This window comes from Dryobates pubescens, chromosome 2, assembly GCF_014839835.1.
Source record: "Dryobates pubescens isolate bDryPub1 chromosome 2, bDryPub1.pri, whole genome shotgun sequence".
In the NCBI taxonomy this organism is placed as follows: Eukaryota; Metazoa; Chordata; class Aves; order Piciformes; family Picidae; genus Dryobates; species Dryobates pubescens.
The window spans coordinates 24,850,122-24,867,413 of record NC_071613.1 but is presented as its reverse complement, the minus strand read 5'-3'; the positions used below and the strand labels follow the sequence as shown (position 1 = coordinate 24,867,413).

Below are 17,292 nucleotides of genomic sequence, written 5' to 3'. Positions count from 1 at the left end.
CAGATTCTGAGAGCATTTTTTCACTTTTACTTCAGACCTTCTCCCTCTACTCTGAAGATAAAATCTTTTGTTTTCTGAAAAGTTATCACCTGCCAGAAAGATAATTGCATCTTGGCACTTGCCCAGGAGCTTGCCTATACTGCAGAAAGAAAATAAAAACACTGATAGGAAAGAACACAGCACAGTTCATTCCACCACTTGAGGGACCAAGGCTGCCCAGCTGCAAGTCTCCTGTGTTTCATTATTTTTCCATGTCACGGTGCTGTTTGGGCATCAAATTGCTTTGGCAATGATAAGGTCAAAAGAATTGCTGTGAAGGTGATGGCTCTTGGAAACTGAGGATACTGCTACAGCTGCTTGTGAGCTAAGGCCACTCCCTCACCTGGGCTAATACATGAGTCTCTACTGAACAGTCCAAGCTGTGTAAGCAGTAGAAGTCTTTAAAACACGTTTAGAACATCTTCTGTCTGCCCTCTAATTCATGTATAGGCAAGGGCAGAGGAGTTTTCAATTGCCTGAGGGCCATTCTGTGTGACAGCACTGTATTACTGCTCTAAATCACGAGCCTGGACTTCAGCTTCTCTGATCTATGCCTTAACTGCCAAGCCAGCCTCTCCCAGAGTCTTTTTTTGGTGGTGTCGTAACTGTGGGGATTCCTGCTATCTCAGAAGTGTTGGTCCATTCTCCCTTTCCTCTTACCCTGAAGTTTCTCCCGTTGTGATTCCTATCCTGTCCTAAAAGAAACTGCTCTCTTGTTTCCACCCATAGAGGCTTTTGTTGAGGCTGTTTTCATTTATTGCTGTTGGACTGAAAATGCTCACACCAGGCCCACCTTGCTTGGTCCCTGCCAAGACATAAGAAAGGACACATCAAAGATCCTAAGCAGTCTGACTAGCATGTTGAGGAGCTATCTCTCTCCTGAACACAAGGGTCTGCAATGATTCAGCACAGGAATGGGTCACTGCATTTGGTTTTGCAAGTAATGAGAAAAAACAGCAGACAACAGAACAGTGAATCATTAACGATCAGATTCTGATGCAGCAGCACAACTCAACATATAAATGGAGCAAGTTACTTCAATAGCAACATCAAGCTACAGCCTGAAGGAGCAAGCTCTTACACAGTCTGTAATCCAGCCACAGGAAGATGACTCTGAGGCTTTGCTGTGCCTGCATTTTTCTCCTCCTCCTTCCTGGCCTCTCAGATGGAGGGAAGCTCCTGGTGGTACCCATGGTAGGAAGCCACTGGCTTAGCATGCAGAAAGTGGTTGAAAAGCTCGCCGAGAGAGGACATGAGGTGGTGGTGCTTATGCCAGAAGTGAGCTGGAATATGAAAGTGACCCAGGCTTACACTGTGAAAACACACCCAGTGACTCTGACGCTAGAAGAACTGGACAATGCCTTTCGTGAGTATGTTGCCACTCACCTGAAGGATCTGTCTTTCCCAATGAATGCTCTAGCGATATACAAGAGCTCAGTGCATGTTTTCAATAGATTCTTTACTCAGTGCAGGGACCTCTTCAACAGCAAGGAGACCCTGCAGTACTTGAACCAAAGCAGCTTTGATGCTGTCCTAACAGACCCTTTTTTTATGTGTGGAGCAACAGTTGCTAAGTATCTTTCTCTTCCATATGTGTTCTTCATGAGAGGATTTCCTTGCAGCTTACACTATGAAGCACCACAGTGCCCAAACCCTCTCTCCTACATCCCAAGGCTATTTTCCTTCAACTCAGACCACATGACGTTTTTACAGAGAGTTGAAAATGCACTGATTGCCCTCATGGAACTTGTGTACTGTAATGGTTTATATAATGACATAGTACAGCTTTCCTCAGAAGTTCTTCAGAGAGATGTATCTGTGTTGGACCTCATAAACTCTGCTTCCATTTGGCTTCTGAGATTTGACTTTGTGTTTGAGTATGTGAGGCCAGTGATGCCCAATATGGTGTTTGTTGGAGGTACAAACTGTGTTCAGCAGAAACCACTGTCTAAGGTAAGTTATTTTCCATTCCACAGTTTGAGACTGTGTCTTCTTTTTCTGGTCCTGGTTGCCTGGGAGAAGAGACCAACCCACTCCTGGCTACAACCACTCTTCAGGAAGTTTTAGACAGCAATAAGGTCTCCCCTGAGCCAAGAGAGAAACTCTTTTCTCATCAAAGTTCAGCTGCTGTTCTTCTCCACCTCAGATCTGGGGTTGCATTATGAATCCTGGTAGTGGAGATCTATCCATAAGACATGCAGGTCTGAGTGCTTCCAGGAGGTGAGAATTTAACATCAACCTTCTGCATTCTGCTTAGGTGTTCTCAATTAGGAGAAGAAATGGTGTTGCAATTTCCATTCATTCTGCTGGATGCATCTTCAGTGTTGCCTTTGAAAGCAATGGTTCCTCTGTTTCCCTGTTTTTACCAACCTGCAGGAATATTTCTTCTTCTGACATCATCTTTATGCTTTGCTGAAGGTGGAAAGATCCTGGTGGCACCTCAGGGTGGAAGTCACTTGCTCAGCATGTGCTTTGTAGGGGGGAAACTGACATGGAAGAGCCCTCACAGAAGCTGGCACTGCTGCTCCACCCACACTTCCCGGTCCAGTTCCCTTTCTCAGCATCATATGGCCCCATCAGGTGTAGCCTGTGCTTGCGTCAGCATTGGGACTGGAAACAGACATGAGCCAGGGTAGTAACTAAAGAACAACATCTCCCTCTTTGAAACGAGCAAATGTTCCCAGCTGCCTTCTTAATGCTCATCTCAATGTCTTCCAGTGTTGAATGCCATCATGGTCCATCCACTCTGATCACACATTGTGGTACATAGTGGTAGCATCCCAGAGCTATGCAGCTTCTTACCCAAGTTCAGAGTTCCTAATGCATTCCATAGGTGACCATGTGTGCAAGGGAAACAAGACTTATGAAGCACTCCCTTGAACCCAGCAGAATTTAACCCCTCTAGAAATCACTGCCAGATAACCAAGACAACTGAGAGAGTTGCTGGCAAAGTCTCCACCCCACCACTCAGAAGTGCCTCAAAGGTACTGATTAACTGCATATGTGCTTGGCTTGCCTTTTCACCCACTCCCTTCATGTTAAGGGTGGTGCAAGGTTTGGATGGTGAATTTGTCCTGCTGTATAAGGAGAGGAGGGCCGGACACGTGTCAGTCAGCTATCTGCTTTCTCTTCTGCACAAAACAGATTGGAGGGGACTGCTATTGCAAAATACAGAAGTTAACCTATTTAGTGAGAGAAAAGTGTTTACAAAAATATCTTTTTCTAATTCATGTTATATAAACTTGGAGATAATATGGTTTAGTTCTTTTTCTTCAGTCAGCTACTTCATGCATCTTGGAATGCTATTACAGATTCTGAGAGCAATTTTTTTTCACTTTTACTTCAGACCTTCTCCCCTTACTCTGAAGATCTTTTGTTTTCTGAAAAGTTATCAAGTGCCTGAAAGACTATTGCATTTTGGCACTTGCCTGGGTGTTTCCCTAAACAAGGAAAAGTTCAGGAATTTGGTGAGCTGGGGAAAGAAAAGAGCTGATAGGAAAGAACCGAGCAAAGAATGCACAATTCATTCCATCACTTGGGGGACCAAGGCTGCCCAGCTGCAAGTCTCCTGTGTTTCATTGTTTTTCCATGTCACGGTGCTGTTTGGGCATCAAATTGCATGAGTCTCTACTGAACAGTCCAAGCTTTCTACGCAGTAGCAGATCAACAGAGCAGTGAATCATTAACGATCGGATTCTGGTGCAGCAGCACAACTCAACATATAAATGGAGCAAGTTACTTCAATAGCAACATCAAGCTACAGTCTGAAGGAGCAAGCTCTTACACAGTCTGTAATCCAGCCACAGGAAGATGTCTCTGAGGCTTTGCTGTGCCTGCATTTGTCTCCTCCTCCTTCCTGGCCTCTCAGATGGAGGGAAACTCCTGGTGGTGCCCATGGTAGGAAGCCACTGGCTTAGCATGCAGAAAGTGGTTGAAAAGCTCGCCGAGAGAGGACATGAGGTGGTGGTGCTTATGCCAGAAGTGAGCTGGAATATGAAAACGACCCAGGCTTACACTGTGAAAACACACCCAGCGACTCTGACGCTAGAAGAACTGGACAATGCCTTTCGTGAGTATGTTGCCACTCACCTGAAGGATCTGTCTTTCCCAATGAATGCTCTAGCGATATACAAGAGCTCAGTGCATCTTTTTAATAGTTTCTTTACTCAGTGCAGGGACCTCTTCAACAGCAAGGAGACTCTGCAGTACATGAACCAAAGCAGCTTTGATGCTGTCCTAACAGACCCTTTTTTTATGTGTGGAGCAACAGTTGCTAAGTATCTTTCTCTTCCATATGTGTTCTTCATGAGAGGATTTCCTTGCAACTTACACTATGAAGCACCACAGTGCCCAAGCCCTCTGTCCTACATCCCAAGGCTATTTTCCTTTAACTCAGACCACATGACGTTTTTACAGAGAGTTGAAAATGCACTGATTGCCCTCATGGAGCATGTGTACTGTAATGGTTTATATAATGACATAGTACAGCTTTCCTCAGAAGTTCTTCAGAGAGATGTATCTGTGTTGGACCTCATAAACTCTGCTTCCATTTGGCTTCTGAGATTTGACTTTGTGTTTGAGTATGTGAGGCCAGTGATGCCCAATATGGTGTTTGTTGGAGGTACAAACTGTGTTCAGCAGAAACCACTGTCTAAGGTAAGTTATTTTCCATCCAAATGATACCTTTAGCTATGAGTTGTTATTATGGCCTTTTTTTGTGCCATTCAAGTTTTTTATTTCTGGCAATGATTGAGTAAAACCAGACTTCAGCAATTCTTTTCCACCAGCTGAAATCAAATTATCTTCATGGAGGCAGATGCCTCAAAATTCATGAGGATTTCACAACAAATCCAACAAAAAATTGCCATCTGGCAGCTATGAGTTGCTGCCCACATTGATTTGTATTCTCCAGTCAGGGGCAGTTGTTCATTTCCTTCTCATGGAGTCTTCTACCTGATCAGATCCCCCAGGAGTATTCTCTGAGTTTTGCTTGTTTTCTTCTTCACTCTAGACTCAGCAGAATCACTTCTTTTTCTTTGTGATTTATGGTTTCCAAACTGGCTGTCCAGCTGCAGTTATTTCTGTTTCTACATCATGATGAGACATAAATGTCATACTGAAATCTGAAGAATTAATATAAAATTTGTGTGTCATCCTCTGAGTGTATTTCATGTTGCATTTTGAAAAGAAAACTCGGCTTCTTTTCTCTCTGGGTAGATCTGTAGTCAATTTTATTAAGTTCATTGTGATAAGAGTACATATTTGGTGTTGGTTTATGAAGGAAGGAATGTGCTGACACACTCTGACGGTTAAAAATTAACAAGTAGAGCAAAAGGAGATATTTATTTATCAGGAACAGCGTTCTCCCCTTCCCTGGATGTTAAATATTTGATTTTGCAGTCAATAAGTTCCCTGCAGAAAAGCTGGCATCTGTATGGACCTTTCTACAAAGGGCTGCATTGGTTGCCTCCAGAGCAGAACTCTCTGGTTTACATCCACCAAAATGGCTCTTCCATTTCTGTGTTTTTACCAACCTGCCAGGATATTTCTTCTTCTGACTTTGTCTTTATGTTTAGCTGAATGTGGAAAGATCCTGGTGATACCTCAGGATGGAAGTCACTGGCTCAGCATGCGCCTGGTAGTGGGGAAACTCCAGCAAAAGGGACATGATGTTGTTGTGCTTGTACCATCAACGAGCTTGTATATGAAGCCAAAGGAGCCTTATAACTATACCATGAAAGTATATCCGATACCTTATGGAGAGGAACATTTAGCTGGTGGTCTAAAGTCATTTGTTAATGATCATTTTATTGAGCAATCTGTTTTGAATATTATCATTACAATGTATCGAAGCGTGTTAGAAATTTCCAACCTTTTCCTCATCAACTGTAAGAGCCTTTTGCACAACGAAGACATGATGCAGTACTTGAGAGAGAGCAAATTTGACGTGGTGTTCACAGATCCGGTCCTCATGTGCGGTCCGATAATTGCTGAGATTCTTTCAGTACCTTCGGTCTACTTTTTGCGAGGACTTCCTTGTGGAATGGATTTTAAAGCTGCCCAGTGTCCAAGCCCTCCTTCCTATGTCCCCAGACTCTTCCTAAACCATTCAGATAGCATGACATTCGCTCAACGAGTGAGGAACATGCTGCTCTATATGCTGGAGTTTGTTTACTGTAAGCCAATATATGCTCCGTTTGAAGAACTCGCATATGAAATTTTTCAAAGGAAAGTGACAGCTGCAGACCTGCTAAGCCGTGGATCTGTTTGGCTAATGAGATCTGATTTTGTATTTGAGTTCCCAAGACCAGTGATGCCCAACATGTTTTTTATCGGAGGGATACACTGTGATCAGAAGAAAAAATTGTCTCAGGTATACAATTTTATTTTGTTTCTATTGAAAAGGCAAGAAAATAAATCAGGAAGCTTCCTGAAATGAAAACCGAACTAGCACCACTGTGGTATATAAAGACAGGAAGCTAATGAGAATTTCTGCATGGTGCAGAAATGTCATTTCCTAGTGCCCAGCATTTAGATTAGATCATCCTGGCAAAAATAAAATCTTATCAGATATTACAATGAAAATGATAAGTAGCCTTTTTTATTTCCCCAAATTATTTGCTTTTTTATTGAACTTCACCTGCATTTTGGTGAGTTTCCAGCTATCCTCCCCAGCAGGAGCCAGGCTTGTTAGCTTCCATTTCATCTTAGTTTCTTATGCCACATATATCTAGGACTCGAGATTGTAGTTATTCATCAGTTGGTTTTGTATCTGCCAGACTGATTGATTTTCATCTTTGCCACTATGTAAATGTGTCAATGTCTAAAGCCTAAGAGACTGCCTTTTAAAATTGTACCTTCCCCTTCTTTTAAAGGTTATATCATTAGGTTGTCAGATTTTCTGGACGTAGATGTCTTCTGTAAATTCCCATTCAGGTTTTAAGGTACCAACCAGGTTTCTGAATCAAGCAGAGCCTATTCCATAGCAGATGGAAAGCAGGAAAGGAATATTAAAGTATGGCAAGTCCTGAGTCCTTCTGAAACAGAGAAATGGAGAAGAAAGCCCTACTATCATCCCTCCTCATCTGGATAATTATGGTTAGTGCTTGTGTTGGAAGTGGCAGTGTCCATCCTCTTAGCAGGACAGTCTCTGGTGCTAGTTGCTTCACTCTAACTGATAATCCATGTTCAAATGGAGGAAAAGGAGGGGCTCACAAGGAGTCTTTCAAAAGGGCATGGAGGCAGGAGAGGGCAAGATTGCTGTTATTGAAGACACAGGCAGATGTTGGGAAATTCCCCCCCTGGAAGACGCTTGACTATCTTTCTTCACCTGCTGGTCTAGCCTGAATGCATCCTCTTCTAGTGTTCATTCAACAGCCTTTTCAGAGGTTGTGATCAGTAATTCTGTTTCTGTGCCTCATCCTCTCCTAAGCACTTTGAATAGTCCCCTTAGGTTAATCCTATTTTGTAAACTTAGGGTGGGTACAGTGGCAGTAATGGACTGGCTGGTCCTGAGGGCAGGTTCTTCATTGATAGGTTGGACACAATGATCTTGAAGGTCTCTTCCAACCTGGTCTATTCTATTCTATTCTATTCTATTCTATTCTATTCTATTCTATTCTATTCTATTCTATTCTATTCTATTCTAATGTCAAAACTTTCCAATCAGGCTTGAAAACAAACCTGCAAAAAATTGAATGTGAAGGAAAGTTCCACCAGGGATGCAGAGCCCTGCATGCACTAGATAAGCAACTTGTATTCCAAAAGTACCTGCCCAGGCACCTACTTATGAACTTTCATGGTGTGAGATAATCACCAACATTATAAGCTGTAGGAGAAGGTTGTTTTCGGATAACTTTGGAAGGCTGTGGAGAAGACTTGGTTTTGCTCGAATTAGAGACGGCTATGTTTATCTTTGACACAGGACAGAATGTAAACATCTTGAAACTGAAGGAGAGAAACTAGGCAGAATTTGGTTGGATGTGTTAAAATATTGTTTTGTTATTTTAACCGAATGTATGCCTTAATTACAAGCATGCCAGTAGAAAATAACCAATTAAGATCAGACACAGGAGCTTTTTGATAGGCTATACAACTTTGCTGTATAACGTAATGCAGGTCTTCGCCTGCATACATCTTGTCCTGGAAGCTGTGCTCAGGGTGATTCGAACATCTACATAACAAGAAATGGAAGCATTATTTGAGAAGAATAAAAAATTAATATTATAACAAAAAAAAAAAATCCAAGCAATTTGAGATGCAGAAGGATCTGGACCTACAGAGTTGATGAACTGTTTCAGTCATGACGTGAGCTGCACTGGCCTTGAACTCATGAGTTCATGAATTAGAAACATGATGGGTTATGTTATGTGTTCTACAATGGTGAACTGCTGTTTTGCAATTTCTATTTTCTGAATCAGTTCCTCTGCCAGGAAGCATGGCCTTAAGGGGACAGTTGTGCGCCTGCATGAGGGGATTCAAAGTCACAGGTTCCACTACCAAGTTCCTAGCTAATTTAGCTAAGAGAGAATCTCTCTTCTCATCAAAGTTCAGCTGCTGTTCTTCTCCACCTCAGATCTGGGGTTGCATTTTGCATCCTGGTAGTGGAGATCTATCCATAAGACATGCAGGTCTGAGTGCTTCCAGGAGGTGAGAATTTAACATCAACCTTCTGCATGCTGCTTAGGTGTTCTCAATTAGGAGAAGAAATGGTGTTGCAATTTCCATTCGTTCTGCTGGGTGCATCTTCAAGGTTGCCTTTGAAAGCAATGGTTCCTCTGTTTCCCTGTTTTTACCAACCTGCAGGAATATTTCTTCTTCTGACATCATCTTTATGCTTTGCTGAAGGTGGAAAGATCCTGGTGGCACCTCAGGGTGGAAGTCACTTGCTCAGCATGTGCTTTGTAGGGGGGAAACTGACATGGAAGAGCCCTCACAGAAGCTGGCACTGCTGCTCCACCCACACTTCCCGGTCCAGTTCCCTTTCTCAGCATCATATGGCCCCATCAGGTGTAGCCTGTGCTTGCGTCAGCATTGGGACTGGAAACAGACATGAGCCAGGGTAGTAACTAAAGAACAACATCTCCCTCTTTGAAATGAGCAAATGTTCCCAGCTGCCTTCTTAATGCTCATCTCAATGTCTTCCAGTGTTGAATGCCATCATGGTCCATCCACTCTGATCACACATTGTGGTACATAGTGGTAGCATCCCAGAGCTATGCAGCTTCTTACCCAAGTTCAGAGTTCCTAATGCATTCCATAGGTGACCATGTGTGCAAGGGAAACAAGACTTATGAAGCACTCCCTTGAACCCAGCAGAATTTAACCCCTCTAGAAATCACTGCCAGATAACCAAGACATCCGAGAGAGTTGCTGGCAAAGTCTCCACCACTCAGAAGTGCCTCAAAGGTACTGATTAACTTCATATGTGCTTGGCTTGCCTTTTCACCCACTCCCTTCATGTTAAGGGTGGTGCAAGGTTTGGATGGTGAATTTGTCCTGCTGTATAAGGAGAGGAGGGCCGGACACGTGTCAGTCAGCTATCTGCTTTCTCTTCTGCACGAAACAGATTGGAGGGGACTGCTATTGCAAAATACAGAAGTTAACCTCTTTAGTGAGAGAAAAGTGTTTACAAAAATATATTTTTCTAGTTCATGTTATATAAACTTGGAGATAATATGGTTTAGTTCTTTTTCTTCATTTGGCCACTTCATGCATCTTGGAATGCTATTACAGATTCTGAGAGCATTCTTTTTTTCACTTTTACTTCAGACCTTCTCCCCGTACTCTGAAGATCTTTTGTTTTCTGATAAGATATCAAGTGCCTGAAAGACTATTGCATTTTGGCACTTGCCTGGGAGTTTCCCTAAACAAGGAAAAGTTTAAGAATTTGGTGAGCTGGGGAAAGAAAGGAGCTGATAGGAAAGAACCCAGCAAAAAATGCACAATTCATTCCATCACTTGGGGGACCAAGGCTGCCCAGCTGCAAGTCTCCTGTGTTTCATCGTTTTTCCATGTCACGGTGCTGTTTGGGCATCAAATTGCTTTGGCAATGATAAGGTCAAAAGAATTGCTGTGAAGGTGATGGCTCTTGGAAACTGAGGATACTGCTACAGCTGCTTGTGAGCTAAGGCCACTCCCTCACCTGGGCTAACACATGAGTCTCTACTGAACAGTCCAAGCTGTGTAAGCAGTAGAAGTCTTTAAAACACGTTTAGAACATCTTCTGTCTGCCCTCTAATTCATGTATAGGCAAGGGCAGAGGAGTTTTCAATTGCCTGAGGGCCATTCTGTGTGACAGCACTGTATTACTGCTCTAAATCAGGAGCCTGGACTTCAGCTTCTCTGATCTATGCCTTAACTGCCAAGCCAGCCTCTCCCAGAGTCTTTTTTTGGTGGTGTCGTAACTGTGGGGATTCCTGCTATCTCAGAAGTGTTGGTCCATTCTCCCTTTCCTCTTACCCTGAGGTTTCTCCCGTTGTGATTCCTATCCTGTCCTAAAAGAAACTGCTCTCTTGTTTCCACCCATAGAGGCTTTTGTTGAGGCTGTTTTCATTTGTTGCTGTTGGACTGAAATTGCTCACACCAGGCCCACCTTGCTTGGTCCTTGCCAAGACATAAGAAAGGACACATCAAAGATCCTAAGGAGTCTGACGAGCATGTTGAGGAGCTATCTCTCTCCTGAACACAAGGGTCTGCAATGACTCAGCACAGGAATGGGTCACTGCATTTGGTTTTGCAAGTAATGAGAAAAAAATAAACATACCACCACACAGAGCAGTGAATCATTAACTTGGAGATTCTGACAAAGCAGCACATCTCAACAAGTTCCCTCAGAAACAGCATCAAGCTACAACCTGCAGGAGCAAGCTCTTACACAGTCTGTAATCCAGCCACAGGAAGATGACTCTGAGGCTTTGCTGTGCCTGCATTTGTCTCCTTCTCCTTCCTGGCCTCTCAGATGGAGGGAAACTCCTGGTGGTGCCCATGGTAGGAAGCCACTGGCTTAGCATGCAGAAAGTGGTTGAAAAGCTCGCCGAGAGAGGACATGAGGTGGTGGTGCTTATGCCAGAAGTGAGCTGGAATATGAAAGTGACCCAGGCTTACACTGTGAAAACACACCCAGCGACTCTGACGCTAGAAGAACTGGACAATGCCTTTCGTGAGTATGTTGCCACTCACCTGAAGGATCTGTCTTTCCCAATGAATGCTCTAGCAATATACAAGAGCTCAGTGCATGTTTTCAATAGTTTCTTTACTCAGTGCAGGGACCTCTTCAACAGCAAGGAGACTCTGCAGTACTTGAATCAAAGCAGCTTTGATGCTGTCCTAACAGATCCCATTTTTATGTGTGGCGCAACCCTTGCTAATTATCTTTCTCTTCCATCTGTGTTCTTCATGAGAGGATTTCCCTGCAGCTTACACTATGAAGCACCACAGTGCCCAAACCCTCTCTCCTACATCCCAAGGCTATTTTCCTTCAACTCAGACCACATGACATTTTTACAGAGAGTTGAAAATGCACTGATTGCCCTCATGGAACTTGTGTACTGTAATGGTTTATATAATGACATAGTACAGCTTTCCTCAGAAGTTCTTCAGAGAGATGTATCTGTGTTGGACCTCATAAACTCTGCTTCCATTTGGCTTCTGAGATTTGACTTTGTGTTTGAGTATGTGAGGCCAGTGATGCCCAATATGGTGTTTGTTGGAGGTACAAACTGTGTTCAGCAGAAACCACTGTCTAAGGTAAGTTATTTTTCCTACAATTGAAGTTAATTCAAAACACCTTCTCTAAGCCGAGTCTTAAAAGGTACAGTATTTGATAGATATCTAAGCACAAAAATAAAGAAAGGTTATAAGATTATTATATTTAAAAATATAAAACACGGGCCCTACAAAATTTAGGAAATATTCTGACTACCAGTGACAGTATCCCACACAACCTTAAAAGTTACCTGTCTTTCTCTTAGAATACAGTTTGTGGTCAGAGGAGGACTTCTGGGGAATGTGATGGTTCTAGCCTGTCTTGGGCATGGTGATCTTGAAATGATAGAGTTCTTATTCCTTGGAGCAGTAAAGGGGGATGGTGGTATAACCTTAGATTACTAGAATCTTAGTTGAAAAGGCCTCTAAAAGCATCAAGTCGACAGTCAACCTAGCAGCACCATGGCCATTAAATCATGTATCAAAGTACCATGCCTGCACTTTTTTTTTACCACCTGTAGAGATGGTGACTCCACATCCTACCCGGGCAGCCTGTTCCAATGCCTTAGCACTCTTTCAGTAAAAAAAGGTTCTCCTAATACTAATCTAAACCTCACTGGGCACAATCTGAGGCCATTTCCTCTCATCCTGTCACTTGATACTAGGGAGAAGAGACCAATCCCCACCTCATTACAACCTCCTTTCTGAAAGTAGTGGAGAGTAATGATGGCTGTTCTCAATCTTCTCTTCTGCAGTCTAAATAATCCCAGTTACCTTAACCCCTCCTTACAAACCTTGTTCTCTGAAACTCTTCACAAGCTTCATTGCTCTAATAAGCCTCTAGCAAAAAATAATTCTAGTGAAAGAGTTGCTTAACACTGTTGTGTCATGGGTAAGAACCCATGGTCTGCCTGTCTCAGAACCTTGACTTCAAGAGGACAGAATTTGGCTTGCTGAGGAAACTGGTTGACAGAATGCCTTGGGATGCAGTCCTGAAGGACAAAGGAGTTCATGAAGACTGGACATTGTTCAAGAAGGAAGGCTTAAAGGCACAGTAGCAGGCCATACACAGGGGCCAAAAATTGGCAGGCAGGACAGAAGGCCAGCCAGGCTGAAGAGAGAACTTTGGCTGCAGCTCAGGGAGAAAAAAGGGGAGTTTATGGCATCTGAAAGAAGAGGCAGGACTACGAAGCTGTGAGTCAATGCAGGGAGCAAATCAGAGGGGCAGAAAGTAAGTGGTTTCTGCTATTAAAAGACAATAAGAAATGCTTCTGCAAATATATTAACAATATAATGAGGACTAAGGAGGATCTCCATCTTTATTCAATCCAGGGGGAAACAAAACAACCAAGGATGAGAAAAAGCTGAGGTACTTAATGCTTTCTTTGCCTGGGTCTTTAGTAGTAGAACTAGGTACTGAGGAAGGAGGCAGAAGCACTCATCAAGCCATTTTCCATCATTTATCAGCAGTTCTGGCTAACTGGGAAAGTCCCAGTTTATGGAGATTAGCAAATGTGACACCCTTCTAGAAGAAGGGCTGGAAGGAGGAACCAGAGAACAGCAGACCTGTCAGTCTGACCTCAGTGCTAGGGAAGGTTATGGAGCAGATCATCGAGTTGCACTGGAAGAGGAAATAGAGATGAGCCACTGCAGTAACTGAAGAACAAGAGCTCCCTCTTTCAAACAAGTAGGTGTTCCCAGCTGCCTTCCTAATGCTGCCACCTCACCTCACCTCACCTCACTTCACTTCCTTCCAGTGTCGATTCCCACCGTGGTCTACTGTGATCACAGAGGTTGCGGCAGCAGGGCTACAGGGAGCGGTTCTGCTGACACAACATACCTCCTATCCACTGCATTTGTCCACTACAGCCCCTCTCCCTTGGGGTTGTCCATTCCTACTCTGCCATCTCTACCCTGCCATCCCTCAGCTATGCAGTTTTTTATGAAAGTACAGGGTTCCTACTGCTTTGCATATGTTTCCACATGTGAGAGTTAAACAAGCCTTATCTTACACTCATTTGAACCTAGCAAAGTTTTAGCTCATCAAGAAACAATTGCAGATAACCAAGCCAACTGAGGGAGGTGCTGGCAAACTCTCCAACATTCAGAGGCACTTCAAAGGTACTGATTAACTTCACCTGTCCTGAGCTTTGCTTTGCACCCACTCCCTTCATGAGAAGTGTGCTGCAAAGCTTGGATAGCAAATTTGTCCTGCAGAAGAAGGAGTGGAAGCAATATTTAGGACAATTTTGGACATAAGCATCTTTCACCACAGCAGGATAATTTTTCCTCTCACCTCTCTGCTTACCTATCTGCAGCAAATGGTGAGAGGGTAGGAGAAGTGGGGTGGCAGTGGGGAGGATGATTCATTCGCCTTCACCTAATTTTGAGGTTCTCCTGTTATGTTTCCTATCCTGTCCTGAAAGAAACTGTCCTAACATCCTTGTGTCCAACCATAAAGACATTTGTTGTGCTTGTTTTCATTCATCACTGCCATACTGAAACTGCTCACACCAAACCTGCCTTCCTTGGTCCTGACCAAGGCATAAGACAGACCACGTAAGAGATCAAGAGAGAAGTCCTAAGAAATCTGACAAGCATGTTGAGGTGCTAGTTCCCTCCCAAACACAAGGAACTCCTATGACTTGGAAAAGGGTCACTGCATCTGGTTTACAAATAATTAGGAAAAAAATTCAGACCAGCGATAACATAAAACTGTGAATCATTAACTAGGAGATATGACAAAGAAGCACAACTCAACATATAAAAGGATCAAGATCCTTCAAAAGCAACATCCAGCTACAGCCTGAAGGAACAACTTCTTCCACAGTCTATACCCTGACCACAGGAAGATGACTCTGAGGCTTTGCTGTACCTGCATTTTTCTCCTCCTCCTTCCTGGCCTCTCAGATGGAGGGAAGCTCCTGGTGGTGCCCATGGTAGGAAGCCACTGGCTTAGCATGCAGAAAGTGGTTGAAAAGCTCGCCGAGAGAGGACACGAGGTGGTGGTGATTATGCCAGAAGTGAGCTGGAATATGAAAACGACCCAGGCTTACACTGTGAAAACACACCCAGTGTCTCAGACACTAGAAGAACTGGACAATTCCTTTCGTGAGTTATTTGCTACTTCCCTGGAGGACCTGCCTTTCCCAATGAATGCTATAGCAACGTATAAGAGCACAGTCAATATTTTCCGTACATTTTATGGTCAGTGCAGGGACCTCTTCAACAGCAAGGAGACCCTGCAGTACTTGAACCAAAGCAACTTCGATGCTGTCCTAACAGATCCTGCTTTTATGTGTGGAGCAACAGTTGCTAATTATCTTTCTCTTCCATATGTGTTCTTCATGAGAGGATTTCCCTGCAACTTACACTATGAAGCACCACAGTGCCCAAGCCCTCTCTCCTACATCCCAAGAGCATGGTCTTTCAACTCAGACCACATGACATTTTTACAGAGAGTTGAAAATGCACTGATTGCCATCATGGATCTTTTTATCTGTAATTATGTCTATGAAGATGCACTAAAGCTTTCCTCAGAAGTTCTTCAGAGAGATGTATCACTGATGGATCTTGTGGACTCTGCTTCTATTTGGCTTCTGAGATTAGACTTTGTGTTTGACTATGTGAGGCCAGTGATGCCCAATATGGTGTTTGTTGGAGGTATAAACTGTGTTCAGCAGAAACCACTGTCTAAGGTAAGTTATTTTCCATCCAAATAATACCTTTAGCTATGAGTTGTTATTATGGCCTTTTTTGTGCTATTCAATTCTTTATTTCTGGCAGTGATTGGGTAAAACCAGGCTTCAGCAATTCTTTTCTACAAGCTGAAATCAAATTACCTTAATGGAGGCAGATGCCTCAGAATTCACGAGGCTTTCACAACAAAGCCAACAAAAAATTGACTTTCTCTACCAGCTGCAAATCACTGCTCTTAGTGATTTGTATTCATCAGTCAGAGGGAGCTGTTTATTTCATTTTCATGGAGTCTGACCTTTTAGGCATCTAGATTTCTTTTACCTGAGGAAAACCCTTGAAGATTATTCTCTAAGAGTCACTTGTTTTTCTTTTTCGCAAAGTCTGTTCTTTGGCTTTGGTTGTGTCTTCCTGATTTATGGTTTCCAACCTAACTGTCCAGCCTCATCTTCTAATGACTCCAGAAGTATTTGAAGGCTGGCATGGTAAGTTGTCCCTTATTAGGAAGACATGGCAAATGAACTTTAGCCAATGAAATTTAGCCAAAGTTAATGCAAAGTTGCTCTTTTGGGGGTGCAGCTCATAAGCACATAGTTCCTAGAAACTGGTCAAAGCAGAGTTCAGAAATGGAAGCTATAGCAACCTTTCAAATTTGCTCTTGTTGTTGTTTCACTGAAAATACACACTACTTAAACATCTGGTTACCTTGAAACATGACATTAAAACCAGATTTGAGGAGGTAGTTACTGAAGTAAAGGAGCAATGTGACTCTCTTCATGAACCACACATTAGTAATTTTGTCCATGCATTCCCATTCAAGGTGCTGATGAACTCAGTGGCAGTTCAGAGCAGCCTGATGCCACTTCAGCATCTGTTTGTTATGCTTTTGCAGAGGATGCTGAGCCTTGTTTAACATGAAATGTATGTCCCTCAGTATCCTTAAGTGAGGAAGCCTTTCCTCCAGGCTGGCACATAGTTCTTGCTGTTTATGACCTCTGATCAAACTACCCTGGGGCTCTAATCTGTACACACAACGGGAGCTGCTAAAGAGCACGAGACCCTTCTCACCTGATCAATGAGCCAGTCCTTACTGTCTGACTAATAATTACCCAGTTCAGATCTGAACTCAGCTGACTCTGTACTAACCTAAGAAGTTCATTCTTTCTTTCTTTGTCTGTTCTCTGTTATGCTCCAATTTCTGTTTTCTGAATCAGTTCCTCTGCCAGGAAGCATGGCCTTAAGGGGACAGTTGTGCCCCTGCATGAGGGGATTCAAAGTCACAGGTTCCACTATCAAGTTCCTAGTTAACTTCATTCAGCTGCTGTTCTTCTGCACCTCAGATCTGGGGTTGCATTATGCATCCTGGTAGTGGAGATCTATCCATAAGACATGCAGGTCTGAGTGCCTCCAGAAGGTGAGAATTTAACATCAACCTTCTGCATGCTGCTTAGGTGTTCTCAATTAGGAGAAGGAATGGTGCTGCAATTTCCATTCATTCTGCTGGATGCATCTTCAAGGTTGCCTTTGAAAGCAAAACCTTGCTTCTTTTCTCACTGAGTACTTCTCCACTCAATGGTATTAAGCACAGTTAGGACAAGAGTACATTCCTGGTGTTAGTTGAGATAGAAAGAAGGACATCTTTCTCCAAGAACAGTCTGCTCCCCTTTTCTATTATATGAGCAATGGTAATATGAAAAATAACCCTGCTGTACTGGGAAGTTAAATACTTAGTTCTGCAGGTGACAGGCTTCCTGCAGAAAACTTAAAATTTGCTTGGACCTTCACAGAAAGGACTGTGTTGGCTGACTTCAGAACCGAACTCTTTGGTTTACTGCCACCACAATGGCTCTT

The 17,292-nt window shown here is 43.2% G+C and overlaps 4 protein-coding genes across 5 annotated transcripts in view; all 4 read left to right on the top strand.

Annotated features, from left to right (window-relative positions):
- The window catches only part of LOC104308871 (UDP-glucuronosyltransferase 1A1), an 84,049-nt gene that overhangs the window by 12,529 nt on the left and 54,228 nt on the right, over positions 1 to 17,292 (top strand). The window contains exon 1 of one of the 2 annotated variants that reach the window (XM_054172130.1): positions 14,563 to 15,443. The exons of the other annotated variant lie outside the window; for it this stretch is intronic. Coding sequence (XP_054028105.1) covers positions 14,598 to 15,443 — 846 coding nt within the window. The 5' untranslated portion in view covers positions 14,563 to 14,597. Of the gene's footprint in view, positions 1 to 14,562; positions 15,444 to 17,292 lie in introns of those variants that run through there. 2 annotated transcript variants of the gene reach the window in all.
- LOC128897921 (UDP-glucuronosyltransferase 1A8-like) lies at positions 1,126 to 2,789 on the top strand. The gene is made up of 2 exons (XM_054168407.1): positions 1,126 to 2,014; positions 2,758 to 2,789. The coding sequence occupies exons 1-2, from the start codon at positions 1,147 to 1,149 to the stop codon at positions 2,787 to 2,789; spliced, it is 900 nt and encodes a 299-aa protein (XP_054024382.1). The 5' UTR covers positions 1,126 to 1,146.
- On the top strand, positions 3,850 to 4,719 carry LOC128897918 (UDP-glucuronosyltransferase 1A8-like). Its single transcript, XM_054168394.1, has one exon. It carries the CDS (start codon positions 3,850 to 3,852, stop codon positions 4,717 to 4,719), a length of 870 nt encoding a protein of 289 aa, XP_054024369.1.
- Positions 10,921 to 12,803, top strand: LOC104308876 (UDP-glucuronosyltransferase 1A8). The gene is made up of 2 exons (XM_009910116.2): positions 10,921 to 11,787; positions 12,666 to 12,803. The coding sequence occupies exons 1-2, from the start codon at positions 10,942 to 10,944 to the stop codon at positions 12,801 to 12,803; spliced, it is 984 nt and encodes a 327-aa protein (XP_009908418.2). The 5' UTR covers positions 10,921 to 10,941.

Excerpts from the sequence above, each read along its gene's own strand:
- LOC128897918 (XM_054168394.1), top strand. The coding sequence starts at position 3,850 with ATGTCTCTGAGGCTTTGCTGTGCCTGCATTTGTCTCCTCCTCCTTCCT.
- LOC128897921 (XM_054168407.1), top strand. The coding sequence starts at position 1,147 with ATGACTCTGAGGCTTTGCTGTGCCTGCATTTTTCTCCTCCTCCTTCCT. Across the intron at positions 2,015-2,757 it reads AAGTTATTTTCCATTCCACA|TGTTGAATGCCATCATGGTC; the intron begins GTTTGAGACTGT and ends AATGTCTTCCAG.
- LOC104308876 (XM_009910116.2), top strand. The coding sequence starts at position 10,942 with ATGACTCTGAGGCTTTGCTGTGCCTGCATTTGTCTCCTTCTCCTTCCT. Across the intron at positions 11,788-12,665 it reads AGCAGAAACCACTGTCTAAG|AACCTTGACTTCAAGAGGAC; the intron begins GTAAGTTATTTT and ends TGCCTGTCTCAG.